Raw genomic sequence first — 20717 nt, 5'->3', positions numbered from 1 at the left:
CAAAAATTCCAGCATCTTCCTTTGGTTCCCCTGATCCACATCTGCTGTCCCCACGATAAGTTCCCTTCCTGCTTTTTAGTTACCTCGTTAACAGTTCTTTATGTCAGATTTTCTTATTCATTAACTGTGTGTTTCTGTCTCTTGACTCTGCCCAGTCCGGATGGCGGAGTCTCCCTGCTTTTGTATTGATACTGATTGAGAGCCCATTTGAAATGTTACTCTTTCTGCTTTTCACCTGTTAAGTCCTGTCTGATCAGCGTGATTTCATGGCCCCTTACATCTGTGTGGTTAGCAGGGTGGTCTGCCGCTGCCGTGTGATTCTCTATTCTGGTTTTAGTTAATGCAGTCTTAATAATTTTTACACACCAGTGTCATATTTTTACTCTGTCCTCAGAACTCTTGGATATCGTTTCAAGTGTTCATCTCCATTTCCATGGTTTTTCCCGTTTATCTGACTGGCCCTGATGAACCCATGTCCATCCATTTCAGGAAAATTTGCACAGAACTGTGTACAAGGCAAAAAAAAAAGCAACAAAATTGCTTCTATCAAAGAGTAGGAGAGGGGCGCCTGGGTGGTTCAGTGGGTTAAGTGCCTTCGGCCCAGGTCATGGTCCCCCCGAGGCCCTCATCTGTCTGTTTCTCCCTCTGCCCCCCCAACTCTGTCTCACTCTTTCTCTCACATAAATAAAATCTTTTTTTAAAAAAAAGGAAACTTGATGAGGAAGGTAAATAAGATGATTGATGTGGAAAGAGCAGAGATGGAGTGATGACGGCATTCCGGGTGGCAGCCTTGCCATGAGGCACTTCCACCCGCCTTGATGTCATTGTTCATGGGCCCCTGAGGTGGGCAGGGAAGGCGTTTTGCCCATTTTATGGGTGAGGAAAGTTAATCACAGAGGACGAAATGACTTCCTAAGATGGACCGCTACCAGCTGGTGCACTTGGGACCTGAGCCGATTGGAAGCTGGGGCTCTCTCCCCCACACTCCCAGCAGAACTGGACCACTTAAATACGACGCAGAGACGGTTACAGCCAGAGATTAAGATAAACACTTCATGCTCCAACAACATGCTCTCAACAACAGATGAATGACAGGTTAACTATTTTTAAAAGCCATTTAGCAAAAAACAGGATTGAATATCAGATCTTGAAAGAGTTGATAACTTTCTAAACCTTAATAGTAAAATGACGAAGGAAGAATGAATCAATTCAGTTTTATTAGAAATACTTTTATTAGAAGTAATAATTTCTGTAAGAATAATATGATTAAGATGAAAAGCGGGGACATGATGGAGGCGTGGTGTTTACAGGTAAGCTGTCTCACAAGGAATAAAGCACTTACGCAGTCCGTTGAACGAGATTAAGACGTGACCAGTGAGCAAATGGGATGAGTAGATAATCCGCATAATGGGGGTGTCCTGCCGGCTTCCCTGGGCCTCAGAGAACTGCCAGTTTCAGGCAGGTAGGCACCCACGTACGGTGTTGGGGCGGGGAGCGGTGACTCGGGCCATAGTATGGACGGCAGATTAGGAGCTGCAGAAAACGGTAGTGTCCGTTGGAGAGTTCTGGAATTTCAGCCTAAAAATTATTTTAAAATAGTAAAAAAAGGGGCGCCTGGGTGGCTCAGTTGTTAAGTGTCTGCCTTCGGCTCAGGTCATGATCCCAGGGTCCTGGGATCGAGTCCCACATCGGGCTCCCTGCTCAGCGGGAAGCCTGCTTCTCCCTCTGCCGCTCCCTGCCACTCTGCCTACTTGTGATTCCTCTCTCTCTGTGTCAAATAAATAAATAAAATCTTTAAAAAAAAAATAGTAAAAAAGCTTGTGTGCATGAAAATGTTCATTGTGAAGTTATTCACTGTAAGAAGATAGGTGTTTTTTTTTTTTAAGATTTTATTAGAGAGAGAGCACGAGCAGGGGGAGCTGTAGAGGCAGAGGGAGAAGCAGGCTCCCCGAAGAGTAGGGAGCCCGGTGCGGGGCTCGATCCCAGGACCCTGAGATCAGGACCTGAGCCCAAGGCAGATGCTTAACCGACTGAGCCACCCAGACCTCCCAGGAAGATAATAGTTTTAAAAATTAAATGTTCAGGGGCGCCTGAGTGGCAGCTTAGTTAAGCGTCTGACTTCAGCTCAGGTCGTGATCTCAGGGTCCTGGGATTGAGCCCCGTGTCATCAGGCCCCGTGTTCAGCACTGAGTCTGCATCTGCCTCTCCCTCTGCCCTTCCCCCTCTCATGCACGTGCACTTTCTCTCTCAAATAAATAAATAAAATCTTTTTTAAAATAATGAGGGGCACCTGGGGGGCACAGTCAATTAAATGTCCAACTCTTAGTTTCGACTCAGGTTGTGATCTCAGGGTCGTGGTATCGAGCCCCACATCAGGCCCCATGCTCAGCACAGAGTCTGCTTCGGATTCTCTCTCCCTCTGCCCCTCCTGCTCGTGTGCGCGCGCACTCTCTCTTTCTCAAATAAATCTTTCTTCTTCTTCTTCTTCTTTTTTTAAATATTTATTTATTTATTTGACAGAGAGAGAGAGTGAGAGCAGGAACACAAGCAGGGGCAGTCGGAGAGGAAGAAGCAAGCTTCCTGCCGAGTAGGGAGCCCGATGTGGGGCTCGATCCCAGGACCCTGGGACCATGACCTGAGCCGAAGGCAGACGCTTAACGACTGAGCCACCCAGGCGCCCCAAATAAATTTTTCTTTAACAAAAAAGGAATGTTTAACCTATCTGTTCAACAGACACACCATTTACAGTGGTTGGTGTGTCAACTTAGTGAAATAGTATGCATCTGTTAAAATGATAATTGAGTACAGAGACATGAAATGTCTAAGAAAATAAAAGAATACAGAAAATATGAAACATTGACTGTCTACGAGCAAGATGGAACGGGAACACGGACAAGTTAAATTGACTCTTGGCACGATTCCGGGTGGAATTTTCTTTGACTTGCATGACTGGTTTGTACATTTACAACAGTGGCTACCACCTTTCGTGAGTCGTGGGGTATTTGTGGAAGGGTCCAGAACGTTGCGTTGTACCCCTGCCAGAGCGGGCGTTTCTACAGCGTGCCCTCGACTGTGCTTAGTGGTGGGGTTTGTTCGTAGCTGGTCAGTGTGCTTTCCTTTCTGCATCTCTCTCTTCCGGTGGTAAAATAGAACAGATTTGTTGGGATTGTTTTTCTTCATTGTAGAAGGAACGGTACCATGCGGTTCCCCGAGAAGATACCCAGAGAGGTTGAGGTTTTCGGTGGCTGTTTGAAGTACATATTTCCATTAGGCGTTCTGGGAATGGTTATTTGGGGTGATATTTGAAAGAAATAAAGATGAGCCATAGATGACCTTTCAAGTTGTAGCTCAAGGGTTTTCTTTAGCCTGGCCTTTTTTTTTTTTTTTTTTTTTAAAATCAGGCCCTATGTGTTCTGTTCCCTAATCTCTGTGCCGATGGGCACTTACACTGATAGCGGTAACAGTTCCACAGTGGAAATGTTTTGCAAAACTAGTAGTGGAGAATTTAAAATAGAACTGTGTAGAATACAGGTTAGCATCAAACGGGGATTTAGGCCTGGAGGTGAAAATAAGAACAGGTGTGAGGTGTAAGAGATGTGATTGAATGGAAGTCAGACCAAGGGCGGGACAGGTGGTGGTGGGGAGTGAGCCTGCTCGGGAGGTGAACCACAGGACGTCTGTCCGGGCGCTGCCACTTGCTCTGCTCCTGGCAGGGAACTTACCCGCACTCTCTGGAGTGCTGTCCACGACCTGGGGGCGGCTCAACACCGCTGAGACATCTTCCTGTCACAGTTCTGGAGGCCAGAAGTCCAAAGTCAGGGTGTGAGCAGGGCCGTGCTCCCTCTGGAGGCTCCAGGGAAGACTCCCCATGTCTTCCAGCTTCTGGCGGAGGCGGGGTTCCTTGGCTTGTGACCAAATTGCTCCAGTCTGTGCCTCCATCCTCATGTAGCTTTTTTCCCTCTGTGTCCAAATTCCCTCTTTTTAATAAGGACTCCAGTCCTGTTGGATTTAGGGCCCGTGTCATTCCTGTTTGTGACCTTACCTTAATTCGCAAAGACCCTACTTCCAAATAAGGCCACGTTCCCAGGTTCTGGATGGACGCTATTGATTGGGGGGCAGAGGGGAGACATGACACTATTCAACCCAGTAGACTGTCCCCAGAAACCCGGCTCAGTTTCCTCCTCCTAAAATGTGGAACACGTGAGTGCTGTGGAAGGTGCTTGTCCTCATTTCTTACTGAAGTCACTGTTAGAGGCTCCATGCAGTTGGTAAGGATGGTTACGATGTACGGGAGCACTGCCCGCGTGGTGTAAGGATCGCCCCCGTTCTTGGAGAACGTCTCGTGTTCCCGCAGCTGCCCCGGGGCTCCACTGAGCTGACAGGTGGAGCCCGGCGCTTGCTCACCTGGAGGATAGCTGGTTCTGTGGGCTGCGGTGGGCTGTCGCTGCGGGACGGCTGCGAATGTGCCCACCAGTTGCTTGCCCAGCAAAGTAGACCCTAGCTTCAGTGATTTTTACTGGGGGATCTCTGTTGTGGCAGCGTTTGTTATAACAGAGTGTAGGTGCGATGATAAACATCTACATTCATTGAGCATAAATACGGACTTTCCAAAACTTGCCAGATATTAAATATTTAAAAAGTAAACTTTTTTTCTAAAAAAGCTATGTAATTTAGTAGAATGCCCCAGTCAATTGAATTTTTATGTAGTCTCAACTTATGAGAGTAATTGTTGATTCGCTTTTTTAAATTTGTAGCTAAACCATTTACACAACTGGTGAAGGAGATGCAGCTTCATCGAGAAGACTTCGAAATCATTAAAGTGATCGGAAGAGGGGCTTTTGGAGAGGTAAGATAAACTTCATTGTGCTGACTTTGCCTAACGGCCACAACAGCATTTTTAGGACCCGGTGCGCTGATCTGGGGAGGGGGTCATTATTGGGATCGTTGGGAGAGTGGTGCTTGGCGGGGAGAGTCTGAAAGAATTCAGAGAAAAAGAAGCAGAAGCTTGTGACAGGTAAGAGTTGCCCTGAATATTGTTTCTTAGAGACAAAGAAGTCTATTAAAAATCCATTTGTGAATTGAAAAAGAGCTCGGTGGTCCTTTTCCAGAGTGCAGGGAGGGCGAGGCAGTGGCCGTTCTCCCCGTGGGCGGCTCGCCTGCCGTCGGAGCCCGGGCCGCTCATGAGCACGGCCCTCTGCACTGCCCTCCCGACCTCCGCTCGCCTCAGGCGTGCCGGCCTCGCTGCCCTGGGCCGCACAGCCGACCCCGGAGGCCATGGCCTCTGCCCCGGGCGCCTTGCTTGGCGTCATGCCCCCGCCAGGGAGGCCCAGGTCCCCACAGCGGACCAGGATCAGGGACTTTTACAGTGCGCCTCTTCGACTTTGAAATGTATTGACGCCTCTGCATAGACTCTGCCTTTAGCTCGGGCTGGGGGAGCCCGTGGTGGGGGGTTCCGAGGAGAAGCCGTGACACGCGGCCCCAGCGCAGCAGCTGACGTGCTCTGCCTGCCAGTGAGCCCACCTGCTGTGACCGCACGGCTACGAAATGCGGTGTGGGGTTGGTTGTGCGGGGCGCACATTTCCCACTGTGCGCCGGACAAGGAACAAAGCAGTGAGTTCACCGGGCGGCCGCTCTGCTCTCAGGTGCCTCCTCTGCCTGCTGAGTTGAACAAGGCCTGTGATCTGTCTTAGAAAACATGTCAGTATTTTTGACGATTTTTCTGCTACAAGCACCTGATGGTACCCCTACTGCATCTGCTTCGGTAGAATGCACAGAAAGGAAGTACTCCTCCAAAAATGCTTTATAAATAGTCGAGGGAGAAAGCCCTGGCCTCCCCGAGCGAGTGTGGGCAGTTGTGTGTCGTGCCCCCGTTTCTCCCTTGGAAACTGCTCTGGCCTCTGATCAGACCCCAGCTGTGCTCTCTGCCACCCCGCTCTGGCTTCATGCCACCCCTCCCTGGGCCCCGTGGCCTGGGCTCCTCATATCACCGGCTCCCTCGTCTAGCTCCTCCCGCCCCCCAGCCTTTCTGCATCCCGTCTGGGCTCCCTGCACGTGCTCGCCAGCCCTCCCCTGCCAGGACTAGAATTTTGGATTCTTAACAGTACTACCATTACATGGCACTCTGTGGTAATGAGGTGTTATTGCCGTTGCCTCCCTGGGATATTCCTGTCATCATGTACCTGAAGTGTGCCCAGTTTCAGTGACAGCACTGAGCGGATCACAGAAATGAGGACTCTGTCAATGCTGGGACCGTCTTTATGAAGAACATATATGGTTCTAACTGAACTATTTTTTCCTAATGACACGCCAGGGGAGGTTGTCTGTGGGGGTCTGCAGTGGAGCCTGGGTATGTGGAACGATAGCACTGAGATCATGGGACGTGCCGCTTAGGAGCCCCCTCCCAGAGGGAACGTGGACAGTCCAGAACTCCACGTCCCGTGATGAGAGCATATGAAACTGGTAGCTCAGAAGTGCACACCGCCCCCCCCCCCCACCACCACTCAGGCAAAGTTGAGAGAAACGTTTCTGGATGATTCCATAAACAAGATTGGGAATATTTGTGGTATTGCCCTTTTCCTTGAGCAGAATGGCTTTGGAAACACTTTCCTCTCAGGATCGTGGGGACAGCTGGTCTAGGAAGTGCTCTCATCAGCGTGGGAGCAATGACACCTTCTAGGCCCTGCCTGAACACCGCTCCACCAGGAGGATGAGAAACTGAGGCCCATGGGCCCAGAATGGCTTGTGCTGGAGCTGGACTTGAATCCCGCCTGTGAGAGGTAGATGTGAGCACCAGCGGGGCGCGTAGGAAGGCTGTGGGGACGGAGCCCTCGGACACAGGGAGGAAGGCTTGGGAGCAGTGAGTAGATTTTTAAGGTTTTTCTGATGAAAATCCCAGGCATGCGCCAAAGGAGAGGACGGTGAACCCCCCTGTGCACCCATCGCTCACCCTGAAGGTTTTTGAACTGAGCGAGTCAGTGCCAGGTGCAGCACGGCTAACATCAAGTCTTGAGGCTTAAAAGGGCAAATCTTTGTTTACGTAAAAAACTCCTCTTTCCTCAGCAGCTCATTTTCCAGCGTTTCATTTCCCCCAGGCAATTAAGATTTCACTGTAGTTATATGAAAATGTGCTGGCCTTTTGTTCCATTAACTACATTGTTGTTAAACTCCTGTTCGTATTCCAGGTTGCTGTTGTCAAAATGAAGAACACTGAACGCATCTACGCCATGAAAATCCTCAACAAGTGGGAAATGCTTAAAAGAGCAGAGGTAAGCGTGGAGTGGTGACTAATCAACAGTTGAACGGGGGTTTATGTGAGAGGAAAGGGGCCACGACACCACGTGGGGTCCAGACCACAGCCCTCCCAGATCTGGGCCTCCCTCCTTGACCCAAGTGAACTGCTTTTTGTCGCCACGACGTCAGCCCCGTCCTGGCTGTCCGCTGCACTGCGGAGCCCCTCCCCCGCCAGAGCTGTTTACTGAAAGGGAACATTAAAGCCTTCATGGAAATTTTAGGCATTTATCTCAGTTCTGCTTCATGCGCAAAAGGCATTATTGAATTTGGAGCCTACTTAAGTACAGAAATGTCTTTAATGCTCCCTCCTAGAGGGAGGATGAGAATCGTAAGTAGATGTTTCAGATGCGTTTTTCCTGAGTGCTGTGTCCATGTCTGGGGAGCCTATTTCATGCTCCTGGCCCCGACGGAGACAGGTGAGGCTGTGGAGTGAGCCCGAGCTTTTCCTCTGGTGCTGCCCATACTCGCCCCCCGGTCTATCCTCACCAGCCATGCTCTGTGCCCCTCTGCTTCGCCTCGGGCTCCGTCACTTACCCTGTGTCCTCTCGCTGGACTGCCCAGGCCCAGCGCCGTCCACACACCTGTGGCAGCATCCAGCCTCACCCATTACCCCCATCCACGCCGCCCCTGCTGCGCCCCAGCTGTGAAGCAAGCTCACCCTGGGACTGCACGCCCCCGGATTGGTCTCCTCCTCCTTTGGGAACTCCTTCCCTGGTTTCTGGTCTCCCTCATCCTGTCACTCTGAACCTTCCTTGTAATTTTAGGTGGCCCTTCCCCCTGTGTTCTCTAATTCTTACCTGGGCTGATCCTGCCACCTTGGGCAGATCACAGTACAGATGTTTATTCTGGTCAGATCCCTCTCCTGAGCTCAGGTTGTCGTTAACTAGGTGGGTGGGCATGTTCACTCAGCATCTTGAGCTCATCACGTCTTGTCACTTGCGGCTTCTTCTGCTTCCCCGTGTGTACCCCCCTTCCTGCCGTGCGCCCACACGAGGCCTCACCCTGGATTGCCCAGCGAATGCATCACCATTGTGCGGTCACCTGGGCTCCAGATACCTTCCTCACCTGGTGCCCAGCAGCCCTTCTTCGCACCACTGGTGCTCCGGTTGTCACAGGAATGCCGCTGAAGTGACTCTTCCGTGGGGAACAAAGCAGCTAGTGTTCTATAAAACTTTGGGGGAATAAATGCTAGTAGCAAATTCATTCAAGTTTATATTTTTATAGGAGTGAGAAGTCTCAAGATTAGGGAGAGGTGATTCTCACCTTATCATACTAGTTAGTATTTACCCAAATGTCTTGGTGAGTACATTTTAAAATTATGGAATTTTGAAATTTAAATCTGGTTACAGAGATCCTAATTGGCATACTCTGAAAAGTCCAAGAATTATTATGATTATATATGATTTATGATAATTATGATTATCTCAGAATATATGTAATGGGGTATGTGTGTGTGATGGTACAAAAACATAATATTGATATAAAATGCTGGTTACAGTAATTCTTTTTTTTATTCTTATTTAGTAAGCCTATATTGAACATTAAATTTTATATTAACTTCTAAAAATCTTTAAACGCGTGAAGTCAACAAGAGGGGGCGGTACAGAAGTTGCAAAGCCGTGTGAATTCATAACTTGTGGATCATGCTGGGCTTTTAGCTCATAAAAAGAAAAGTCCTGAAACTTTGCTCTGAAAACAAAACAAAACTGCTGAATAATATGTATATTTCCTGTCTGTGGGTCACTATGCTGCTGATCCTCAGTGTAAGAATGGCTTTCATTCTAAGCGTGGATAGGTAGACGCTTGAGAACGCGGAGCGTCTTGTGGCCGCCCCGCACCAGGCCCTGTAGTCTTGGTGGCCACTGGCTGAGGGGCCGCAGGGGCTCCGGGACCTCTGGTCTCTGCACAGCTGGACAGTGTAAGCTGATTGCTGGCCCATTCGAGTTATTTTCTCTGCTTTTAATTAGTAGAATCGGGGCACATCTACTTCAGTCATCTTTTTGAAAGAAAAACTTGAGAAAACAAGTTTAGAACAAAGCTTATAAGAAACAAGTTCTACAGGCCACTGTGAGTCTCCTGAGAGAACAGGTAGAATTCTCCAGTGCCTGGCAGGGCGGGGCCCCTGTTAGTGCCACTCTCGTTTTTGTGAAGCTTTGCAAGATTCAAATACAAGAAGGAGTTAAAATGTTCTGTGCTCAATAAAGAGAACGTTTTATTATAATTTTGCCAGAGAACCTGGGCATTTTAAATACAGGGGCCACCTATGTAGTAAACCTCTTGAACAAACCATGACAGCCTAAAAGCTAGTCTTTTACCCATATGCGATGGGCCATAGGTCTTCATAGCATCCTGTTGCGATCACGTGCATCAGTATGCTGGAAGTAAATGCCACGGCATGGCTCAGATCAGGAGGCGGGGGTGTGCCCTCCCCTGCCAGCCATACGGTCTGCGAGAGGGCAGACACGGGGTGGCCACGCCATAGGCCGTCAAGACGAAGCTGGCCTGCTCAGAAGAGGTCAGGCATTGCTGGGTGGGAGGGGCTGGCGTCCACCCTCGAGCCAGGTGGACTCTCCGGCTGGAGCAGTGGGCACGTGGTGGGGGGAGGCTCATCATGAGGAGGGAGTTCTCAGCAGCCTCCAGTGCCCGTGTGGGCAGGGGCCGGGAGGAACCCGGAGGCACTCGGCCTCTCAGCCAGTGCAGGTAAAGAAAGACTGAGGAGCAGGTGGGAGCCGCCTGGGGGGGAGGTTGCAGGTGAGGGAGGGAGGCCAGGCTTCCTGCACTGTCTCCAGAGCCTGGGTCCCAGCAGGGTCCCCTCTCTTCGGGACTGTACTCCTCAGATGGACATAGACCGCCTCTCCCCCTGATTGCTTACAGACTGCTTGTTTCCGAGAAGAGCGCGACGTGCTGGTGAACGGGGACTGCCAGTGGATCACTACGCTGCACTACGCCTTCCAGGACGAGAATTACCTGGTACGTGTGGGTCTCCGGGAGCTGAGGCTCGGTTAGATGGCGTGTGGCCGAAGTTTGTTGATTCCTTTGTGCTGTTACGAAAAAATGAGTAAGACTGTTTGGAATTGACATTGTTGAAACGTATATATGACCAGAGAAAACTTAGGGGTTTGTTTTAATGTAGTAATCAGGTGGAATTTTTAAAAAATAGACTAATGAGATTGTATACTTTTTCTAATTACTAGATGACCTGATTATTTTGTTCACTGGGTTTATTCCATTTAAGCTGGGGGCATTTGTCAAACATTTTTCATCTTAAACCTTTTCCATCTTTAGTTACGTGTGAGACGAGGGAGCGCTGCAGGGCGACAGGGGCTCAGCCCTTCACGCCGAGTGGCTGTTGTCCCGCTGCTTGGTGACAGGCCCAGGACACTGAGCTGGTTTGCAGTCCTCCCAGGTGGACGAGCTGGGCTCTCTGAGGCCTTCTGACACGGGGTTTTGGGGGGACCCTTGGCATCCGTTTCTCTTGACTTGAGCTGGGCTTCCTTTCAGTCTTGACCAGTCTGCCATGTGACCAGCACACGCCTGGACGAGAACGTAGACACCTGGAAACGCAGACACAATCGCTCAGAGTGAGGGCGCCTGGGTGGCTCAGTCGGTTAAGCGGCTGCCTTCAGCTCAGGTCATGATCCCAGGATCCTGAGATCGAGCCCCGCATCGGGCTCCCTGCTCAGCAGGGGAGCCTGCTTCTCTCTCTCCCTCTGCCGCTCCCCCTGCTTGTGTGCTCTTTCTCTCTCTGTCAAATAAATAAAAATCTTAAAAAAAAAAAAAACACGATAGCTCAGAGTGAAGGGAAACCAAACCTTGGGTCTCAGGCACTTAGAATTCTGAGAGTGACTCTAGGTTCGCCTAAACCTGAAGTCCTTTTATGTGGAGCTCCGGGTGTCGGGCAAGCACACCCGGAGAAGCTGGTCTCTGCCTCGCTCCTGCGGCCTGCGCGGCTCCGCAGTGCCCTCAAGGGTCAGCACAGCCTCAGGGCGGGGACCTCTGTCTCTCTGAGCGCACCCTCACCTTCCTACAGCAAGCCGAGTGACGTGGGGTCTCTCTTACTCATCATAGAGCAGTCGCTTTCAGACATCAAAAGAAATCCCTTCGATTGAAATGCCCAGAATTAGGTAAAAGGGTCTATTATACCCTTTATTTAGAATTTAAAATAGGGGCGCCTGGGTGGCTCAGTTGGTTAAGCGTCCAACTCTTGGTTTCGGCTCAGGTCATGATCTCAGGGTTGTGGGATCGAGCCCCATGTCAGGCTCTGCGCTCAGTGTGGAGTCTGCTTGGGATTCTTTCCCTCTCCCTCTGTTCCCCCATCCCCCCCCCCCACCGCCCCCTTTGCTCACTCACGTGTGTGTGCTCTCTCTCTAAAATTAAAAAAAAATAAAAGAATTTTAAATAAATATGCTTGTTTCTACAGAGGGGACCGTTGTGTTTACTGAGCAGTGGCGCGTGGGTCACCTCAGTCCTGTCTTCCCAGGGACCCCATGGCTTAGGTGCTCATGGTTGTCACCACTTTTTAAATGGAGTGTCTGGAGCAGGAAGGGATGAAGTCATCTGCCCAAGGTCATCGCACAGATGCAGGGGCTGAGCAAGGACCGCAGCCCCGGCCTGTGGCAGGAAGTGGTGCTCAGTGCCCTTCCCCACAGACCGCAGAGTCCTGACGCCCTGGGGCCCTCTCCACATAAACCCCCTGCTCACGGGGGACTGGCTCCAGCCTGTTTCCCATGTGAATGAAGCTTCTGAGCAGTCTAGGCGATGTGGGTCTGTACCGAAGGAGAGCAGCGTGTCTTCCCTGAAGTCGGCACAGCATGTTGCAGTCTGAAGTGTGAGGCGTCCCCAGGCTTATTCTGACCGCAGACGGTCAGTTAGGAATTCCAGCCCAGAAGCCATCTTCTTGAGTGTTTAGAGTTGCACAAATAGAGGTACAGTGACAATTAGGGAGAAGGAGAGCAGGGACTCTGGGCCTTCTTGGGTCCTCAGGCTGGGGTTGGCAGCCCAGGGTCTGGCTGTCTCTGCTGCCCCCGAGTGGTGAGTTTGGGCAGGTTTCTTTCTCTCTGGGACAGTGGCAGTCTTTGTGGGGCGGGTGCGAAGCAGGCCCGGCAAACACGCGGCCTGCGGCCTGAGTGCCGCGGAAGGGGACGGCGGGGGGGCGGGGGGGCGGCCGTGTTAGGTGGATTCCTTGGGCTGCCCTGCCAAGCCAGTTCGTGTTATAATTTCTGTTGTAGGTATCTAAACTTGCCGTGTCATAAAAATTAAACCTGTTTCACCAGTAACTAAAAGGGCGTTGCCTTACTTAGAATCCTGTGTTACATGATAATTGGTCTAGTTCTTATTCCAAAAATCAGTTTCTACATGTCTGCCTTATAAGCCCTTACAGTTTACTTTCCTTTCAAATTCGTTTTCCAGGAGCCTGTCAATCATATTTAGCCCTGCTATACTACGTTTTTATTTTTCTTTTCAGATTTCCAGGTAGACATGGAAACCGTTGAGATTCAGCTAGATGTGGTGCTTGACTTATTCCTACTGCTTTCTTAGGGGCTGCAGAACTTGGCTATTCATTCACCTACCCCCTCGCCCCGCATGCGTCCATCTCCGTCGGCAGGTGCTCTGGTCTTTGCCTCCAGATAGCCACGATGCCTGATCCATCCTCTCTGCCCTCCCCGGTGCCTGTCACTGTCACCTCCTGCCTGGCCTCCCAGCCCCTCTCCTGTCCTGCTCTTGGCCCTCATCCTCTAGTCTCTTCTTCTTGGGCAGGCAGAGCAAGCTTGTAAAGTACATCAGATTGCAGCTGCCTAGCCCAGGACCTCCCAGCAGCTTCCCTGGCTCTTTGAGTGGGGCCTGCGGTCCCTGCTGTGGTCTGTGGGGCCTGGCCTCACCCCCACCCCCTGCTCGCGCTCCGGCCGTAGTCACTGTTCTCCATTCCCCCCAACAGGCCACATCCTTTGCACACGTCCCTTTGTCTGGAACATGACCTCTGGCCCGTGCCAAGGCCGGCTTCTGCCTGTCGTGTAGGCCCCAGACATCTGCCTGATGGTCCATGCAGCCTGGTCATGCTCTAGCATGCTGTGTGGTTTTGTTTTCTTCTGTGCTTAGTGCTCTCTGAAAGTCTTGTGACCATCTCCTTACTTACTTATGGTCTCTGGCCCTCCGCTCGATGTCAGCTCTGTGGAGGAGCACCCCTTGCCTTGGAGGGGTGCCAAGGGCTCCTAGCTGAGAAGGAGCAAATGAGTGAGTGAACGAGGGAAAGCACTGGCTCGGTGGGTGCCATCGAGGGTCTTCCGTGAAACAGGAGTTGTTGTGGGCAGGGGTGAGGGGACCTGATTACACAGGACTCCCGCCCTTGGATAGGCAGGCTGCAGTGCCCCGGTGCCCTGAGATCAGGCAGGGAGGTGGGGTCAGCCGACGTGAGTCTTGAGAATGGCTTGTGAGGCAGGATGGGAGGGTTGTCAGCGCAAGTGCTTTTGAGAGCAGGGGCCTAGAGTGAAGACTCTCCCTCCTCAGAGGGGCCCAGCAGCATGGTGGCTACTCTCCTCTTCCATGAGGCACCGAGGGCCATGTTTGCCATTGTGGGCCTGGGTCCAGTTGCTTGTGTTCAGATCCTAGCTCTGTCACTCGCTGGCTGGGGGACTTCGGGCGCGTCATCGAGCCTCACTTCCTCACCTGTAGAACAGGACCGTGCTGGCGTCTTTGGGAAGGGCTGCTGTGGGCCTCCGCAGAGCGGGTGAATCAGAGCCTGAAAGCACAGAACGTAGTAGTTGCTCCCTGAGTGGGAACTCTTACTGTTGTTAGGTTCTCAGTAAATAAAGTGATTGTTTGCCTGGCTTAGGAAACAAGGTGGTGGTATTTCCCCTCTGTTGGTTAGTTAACTGCTCAGACCAGAGCATCCATCTCTTCAAAGGAAACTGACTTCAAGGGGGGTGAGTGCTCTGAGGCGGGGCCTGCCCCCTTGTCCCGCAGTCCCTGAGACGTGGTGACCCCAGCAGCTGCCACCCTGACCTGTGAGATGCCCCGTCAGACGTCAGAGCATTCAGGGTGCTGCGCCCAGAGACTCTTCTCAGACAGAAGGCCGCCCTGCCCCTCCCGCCCTGGGACGAGCCGGCTCCGAGGGGAGGGCCTGCTCAGTCCCGTTAGCAGAACACCCGGCACCTGGACGTTTTTCTCTCATGGCTTTAATTTCTACATAAGCAGTAAATGTTCTGATTTTTCGTGGGGGTGTACTCATAAGTACCTACTTTTCAGCTTGTTCATGGGATCACCTTTCTTTTTTTTTTTTTTTTTTTTAAAGATTTTATTTATTTATTTGAGAGAGAGAGAATGAGAGAGAGCACATGAGAGGGGGGAAGGTCAGAGGGAGAAGCAGACTCCCTGCCGAGCAGGGAGCCCGATGCGGGACTCGATCCAGGGACTCCAGGATCATGACCTGAGCCGAAGGCAGTTGCTTAACCAACTGAGCCACCCAGGCGCCCTGGGATCACCTTTCTAATGAGAACTGCTAGTTTCATGTGATTTTAGATAACTCGCCTTCCTCCTCTGGTCCAGTGTCCTCTTCCTGTGATGTAAGGGCCTGGAGAATTATTTTATTTATTTGTTTGTTTGTTTATTATTTATGCATGCACGCACAAGCGGGGGGGGCAGAGGGAGACCCTGCTGAGCAGGGAGCCCAATGCGGGACTCGATCCCAGGACCCTGGGATCATGACCTGAGCCGAAGGCAGAGGCTTAACCGACTGAGCCACCCAGGCGCCCCCTGGGAAATTATTTTAAACGCAGTAGAACTTGACAGATGACAAATCCTGTTTCTGGCTTTTGTGCCTTCTCCGGCATCAGACCCTTCAGTCACTTTCTCCATGGGTTACATGTACTATCTCTTGAAGTTGGTTCTCTGCCAGATGCCTAACTTTGGAAGTACAGCAGTGTTAGGGTACATCAAAGCAGGGTATCCTGGATGACGTGGGAGTTTGGCCTTTAGTTGTCAGGCTTGGTGCTGACTAAATGTTCTCTCCTGTCTCTTCCCAATTTGTAGTACTTAGTCATGGATTACTACGTGGGTGGTGACTTACTGACCTTGCTCAGTAAATTTGAAGACAAGCTTCCAGAAGATATGGCAAGATTCTACATTGGTGAAATGGTGTTGGCCATCGATTCCATCCATCAGCTTCACTATGTGCACAGGTAATCACCTCTTACGTTTTACAGAAACTCCATCTAATGTGTTAAAATACCCTTTCAGAGTTCTCTGTGTCACAGACCCCAGGTTCCAGGCCCTCCAGAGAGGTCGTGCAGTTAGCAGTCCTCACTCTGAGCTGCCCCAGCGCCTGGCACCAGGGGATCCCAGCATTACTGTGACGATCGTGATGCTCGAGTGCCGGTCACTGAAGCCACCTTTGATATTTACCTGACATTGGCTCACCCTCTCCCCTGCTGATCCCACCTCCCCAGGATGCTTGCCCCCTAGCTCGTGGGTTCCCTGTGTCTGTGTCTGCTTTCTCAGCAATGCCTTCTCTGTTCCACGGCCCCCAACGAAACACAGAGGAAGATGAGGCTGAGGAGAGGGGCGCATACCACAGCAGCCTGAGCGAGAGTGTGACTGGCGCTTGAGGAGGGGTCGGTGTGGCTGGCTGCCTCCCGCTGTCCCGGGCCCTCTGCTGGGCCCGCGCTCTCCTGTGCGAGAGCCGCCTCTGTCTCTTTCTGCCGTTTAAGACAGCGCATCAGTCCTGGGGGGGTTGTTTCATTTTGATCAAAGTCAGATAGTTGTATATGAGTCTCCTGCCCTGCCCAGATTCCACTGGCCACAGGTAGCTTGTCACCTTTCTTAACTGTTTCTTCTGCTGTTTACCTCCTGTTTCTAAGTAACGCGCTTCTCTTGCTGTGCTCTTTTTCGCAGAGGAGGGACAGTTAGGTCACATCTATTAAAATGGAGATTTACTTTTTACAGAGTGTCTCTCTCTCCCAGCCCTCTCCCCCACGCACTCTCCGTCCTCCCCTCCCACATCATCCCAGTCCGTAAATGATAACTTGTGGTTGAATCTGTGTCTGGTGTTCATAACATGGCGCCTGTGTAAGTATTACAGATGAGCCCTGCAGTTACAGCATCACCCCCGTCGTAGAACTCGTCTCCTCCAGGGCTAGTAGAGGCCCTGTGTTTTCATGAGTGTACTTTTCCGTGGGAGCCATCGCTAATTATCCCCAGACTTTGTGACCAAATCATAAAGCTATGCACACACAGACATAGCAGGAAGCCTTGGCCTGATTTTGCTCGGAGCTTCCTCTGCCTTCCCATTCCCTTCTGTCCAGGGTGTTCTCTGAGCCTACTGCTCTGCCCTCATTCTGAGAGTTTTGCCCCTGGACAGGGTCCCTGCCCATCTCCTTGGGATTGGATCCCTTGTTTTCTGAGTCACGCATCTTCCTCTTGGTTCAGTCTTTCGATTTGGTAGCACATACTCTCTGTAATTTCTGGAAAAGGAGGCTCCTGAGATCATTTTTTTTGAGATCAGCATCTTAATTCCATCCACATGTGTGACTGGTGGATGATCCAGTATGGAAGTTTAGGTTGGAAATCACCTTCCTCTTAGGACTGTGAAGGCGTCACTGTCCCGTGTTGGGAGGCTCGGGGCCCATTGTTCTCCTAACATGGCCATGAGTGTTACTTCACTGCTCAGCAGGGAAACTGAGGCGCAGGGCCCTGGGACAGCTTGCCTTCAGCCACATGTCCTGCCCAGGGCACCGTGCCACAGGTTCCGTGTGTCATAGAGTAAGCAGAGGGAGCTGCACCCAAATGTCACTTCTTTTAGGGTGATGAGGTTTGGGACAGTGCATTTTCTCTTTTTTCATGGATTCCTTAATGTCGTTGCGGCTGCTTTTATAACAGTTCACTGTAGTTGTTTTCAACCTTCAATTTTATGTTCTTCCTTTCTGACAGAGTGTGCCTGATTCATACCAGACATAAATGTCTTTGCATTCGTCACCAATCTCCAGGGAAATTAATCTGACCACCTTATTAACAGTTTATTCTTTCCCTGTTTTCCCTAATTAGAAAGCTTTCTCCTTATTTTCTTAATTGGCTACGTAGAAGCTTCACTCTGTTGTTTGACATCCAGGCATAGGAGGAGAATTAAATATGTAATTAGCACCCCCATCAACTCAGGATTCAGACTTAGAGCTTGAACGACCCAGTCTAAAAACAGAAAGCTTTGCATTTTTGGTAGAAAGTTCACAAAGTCAGGTTTTGCAGGAAGTCAGTCCTACCTCAGCCTCCCGTGGTGGACACAGTGTGAGTGGGGTGGAACTACATTTGGTAGGGCCAGCAAGAAGTGTGTTTTGTCAGCACGAGTGGTGATAGCACTGCTGGATTTAACACGCACGATCCGACCCTGTGCCACAGCCCTGCGCCCTGCTTCTGTGGTAGCCCGTGGGCCGTGGTGACTTCAGGCAGTGCCCGCCGCCCCGCAGCTGGGCTTCTGCAGCTCAGGACGCAGTGGGCGGCAGGGACTGGGGAGCGCAACACCCGTGCTTCTGAGAGGTCGGCCCCAGATCTCAGCAAAGGTAGAAACGAAGAGTCACAGATTCACAAAGACTCGCTGTTGGAGGATATCACATCCCCGGAGAGAACAGAGAGTACGGCTTAGGAATGAAAGAAGAATGGTGCAGTTTTATGAGAAGGAATATTCAGAGAACAAAAACGGTCTTGAAAAAGGAACAGCGAGAACAAGGAGCTGTGTGGAAGAGACACAGGATAGCGCAGAGGAAACCTGACCGAGATGGAGATCCGGGGGAGTGGGTGGTCAGGGCGGCTCTGCAGAGCCTCCCCAGGAATGGCTCTTACTTTATCCTGAAGAGGCCCTCCTATTGTCCCAAGAGCCACTTACTTATTCACCTGTGTCTCTGCCCCAGTGGACTGAGAGAACATCCTCATCACGTCTGCACTCCTTGTGCAGTTGGTCTGGTTTTGGACATTCCATCCTGTCCTGTTGTCCCTCTGTCTCTCCGCACCAGAGCCCTGCTGCTTTAATCATGGAGGCTGAGTCCATGGAGGCCTAGTTGCCCCCTCAGCCCCCTTGCTTTCTCCTCACGGTTCTTCTGGCTGCCCTCACACAGTAACCGATCCCTGTGACCTTCAGTATCGACTTGTCTGGTTCCAAAAATAGTTGGAAAATGTTCGATGTGGTGGGCCCATCAGTCTGTCAATGCAGGCCCTTTCTATTACTTCTGGGAAGTTCTCTCGAATTGTATTTTCAAGTATTAGTTATGTTTTATTGTTTCCGTTTCTTCGGGGACTCCCGTTATTTGTGTGCTGGGTCTTCTTAGCCTGTCTTCCACTTCCCTCCAACTGCTCTCTCTGACCCTTCTCACTGCTTTGTCTCCCTTTTATTCTTCTAGATCTTTCCCTCCCTTTCTTCAGTGCCTTTCATCAGATCTTTATTTGAATTTGTTCTCCTTTGAGCACCTTATAATTTAGTCACCATTTCTGATAAGATTTTGTCTTTTTCTTTTATTTCTTCCTGAGTTAAATCGACTCTCTTCATTTCTTCCTGTTTTTATCTGGTTCTGTCCTTAGTGTTTATTTTCCCGATTCGTTGAGGGTTTGTTTTCTCTCTCCTATTCCTGTTTGTTTATTCCAGTTTGGAGTGCTGTGCTAGTTTTCTTTTGCTTTGTGGGTCTTCCTGTGGGTAAGAATTGTCATCTTCTGCTCACTTTGTTTGTGGGACTCGCCCCCGATGTTGGGAGTAGCAGGTGCGCGTTTGTCTTCCCGGAGGTGTGGCATTCTGTCGCCTCCGTGCCTGCCTGTACTCCTCTGGGTGAGCATCTGCCTTCTTTTGCTCCTAACGTTTGTGTTCCCTTTCATGCTGGCCGGTCATTTGAGCTTGTTTTGCCAGGAAAGAGGGTTTGTGCTTTAGAGGTCGTCCCCCTACCCAGGGGCCTACGTTTGCAAGGACACACAGCAGCAGGTATGGCCGTGGGCTTACTTTCCTGCCAGGCACTTACTGCTGACAACTGGTCTTCAGCCCCCGGGTCTGTCCGTCAGCTCCGGCGTGGGGTACGCGGTGCGCTGCTGGCCGCTGGGCTCCTGCCCCAGAGCCTCACCCATCTCCTGCTCTCATCCAGTCTCTGCTCAGCCACCCTCGGCTTCCTTTTCGACTTCCTCAACGTTTCTCCACAGCACGTACCACGCGTGTCATACTCTGGTGCAGAGACCACGTGTGTGTCTCTGCGATCCCGTGTTCATGTTCTGCCACCTCAGCTGGTGGGAAGCTTCGTGAAGGCGGGGGCCGCGGGATCTGGTTCCCGTCGTAGACCTGGGGTCGAGCACAGCCCCTGGCACATGTGGTGGGAACAAGACCTTGTCAGCCACGTGGTGGGAACAAGAATGGCCTGTCACCCAACTGACTGGGGATCAGCTCGCGCGCAGGAGTGAGCGGTAGTGGTGAAGACCGCCACTGCATACCCAAGTAAAGCGTCAAGGGAGACGTTTTTCCAAGATTGTCACAGCTGGTACGCTGCTAGTTAAGGTTAAGAGCTTTGACCTACTCAATGTGTAGCATGGAAATGGTTAATTCGTTTATTTATTTTACTAACAGAGACATTAAACCTGACAATGTCCTTTTGGACGTGAATGGTCACATCCGCCTGGCTGACTTTGGATCATGCTTGAAGATGAATGACGATGGAACTGTAGGTATTTTGTTGGAGATTTTCTATTTGATTTAGGGTTTTGCTTGTAATTAAGGGGCTTAAAATTTTAATTTGAGATCCAGTTAAGAAACCAAGTTTATGAATGTAAATTAAAAAGATAAATCCATTTAGGAGATAGTTGAAATGTTCTACTTAAGTTTGAAACATATTTTTAGCTTTCTGTGTTTACAAAAGTCATGCATGTGCTTCTCAGTTGGGGTGGGGGTTGTCAGGTTTCCTCATGTGGCCAGGCAGCTAAAGTCACATCAGCGCTGCAGTGGATGACAGGCAGCCCTCGGGTCCTTTCTTGAAACACCCTGTGCAGGCCAGTCGGGCGCACAAACCTTCGCTGTAACTACCCCTCCTCGTTTCTGTCTGCGGGCAGCTGACTTCCTGTCAGTGAGCGGTTTTCTCTCTGTGGGTGTTGTAGATCTGGAAGCGGGGGTCCTGGATGCTAGACTTTTCTCTTTCCAACAAGCTCTGCATATTGATGAGTTGATATATTGGTGCTGTCCTCAAATCCAGTCTTCTGACGACGAGAACAGTGGCCTCAGATTGAGCTCGAGTGTTGGTTAGCTTTCTCACCCACACGTGTGGACGCTCGTCCCGTGTCACGACCTCATGCTCCGGTCTTCCCGCTGTCCGCCTCGGAGCTTCTGCAGCGGGCAGCCGCGCAGCAGAGCAGTGACTCTGGTCACATGACGGAGGCAGACCCCCCTGCTGCTGATTCAGTCTGACCCGGGGTACTGCTTGCAC

The 20717-nt window shown here is 50.9% G+C and overlaps 1 protein-coding gene across 2 annotated transcripts in view; it reads left to right on the top strand.

Moving 5' to 3' along the window:
* Window positions 1-20717, top strand: part of CDC42BPB (CDC42 binding protein kinase beta) — a 97500-nt gene that overhangs the window by 34646 nt on the left and 42137 nt on the right. For both annotated transcript variants that reach the window (XM_032405977.1, XM_032405978.1), the window contains exons 2-6: window positions 4755-4846; window positions 7182-7265; window positions 10165-10260; window positions 15316-15464; window positions 19868-19961. In XM_032405977.1, coding sequence (XP_032261868.1) covers window positions 4755-4846; window positions 7182-7265; window positions 10165-10260; window positions 15316-15464; window positions 19868-19961 — 515 coding nt within the window. The remainder of the gene's footprint in view (window positions 1-4754; window positions 4847-7181; window positions 7266-10164; window positions 10261-15315; window positions 15465-19867; window positions 19962-20717) is intronic.

The sequence above is a fragment of the Phoca vitulina genome, unplaced genomic scaffold, assembly GCF_004348235.1.
Source record: "Phoca vitulina isolate PV1807 unplaced genomic scaffold, GSC_HSeal_1.0 scaffold7, whole genome shotgun sequence".
Taxonomy (NCBI): domain Eukaryota; kingdom Metazoa; phylum Chordata; class Mammalia; order Carnivora; family Phocidae; genus Phoca; species Phoca vitulina.
Note: the sequence above shows the minus strand (reverse complement) of the source record. Positions and strands in the feature narration are given on the sequence as shown.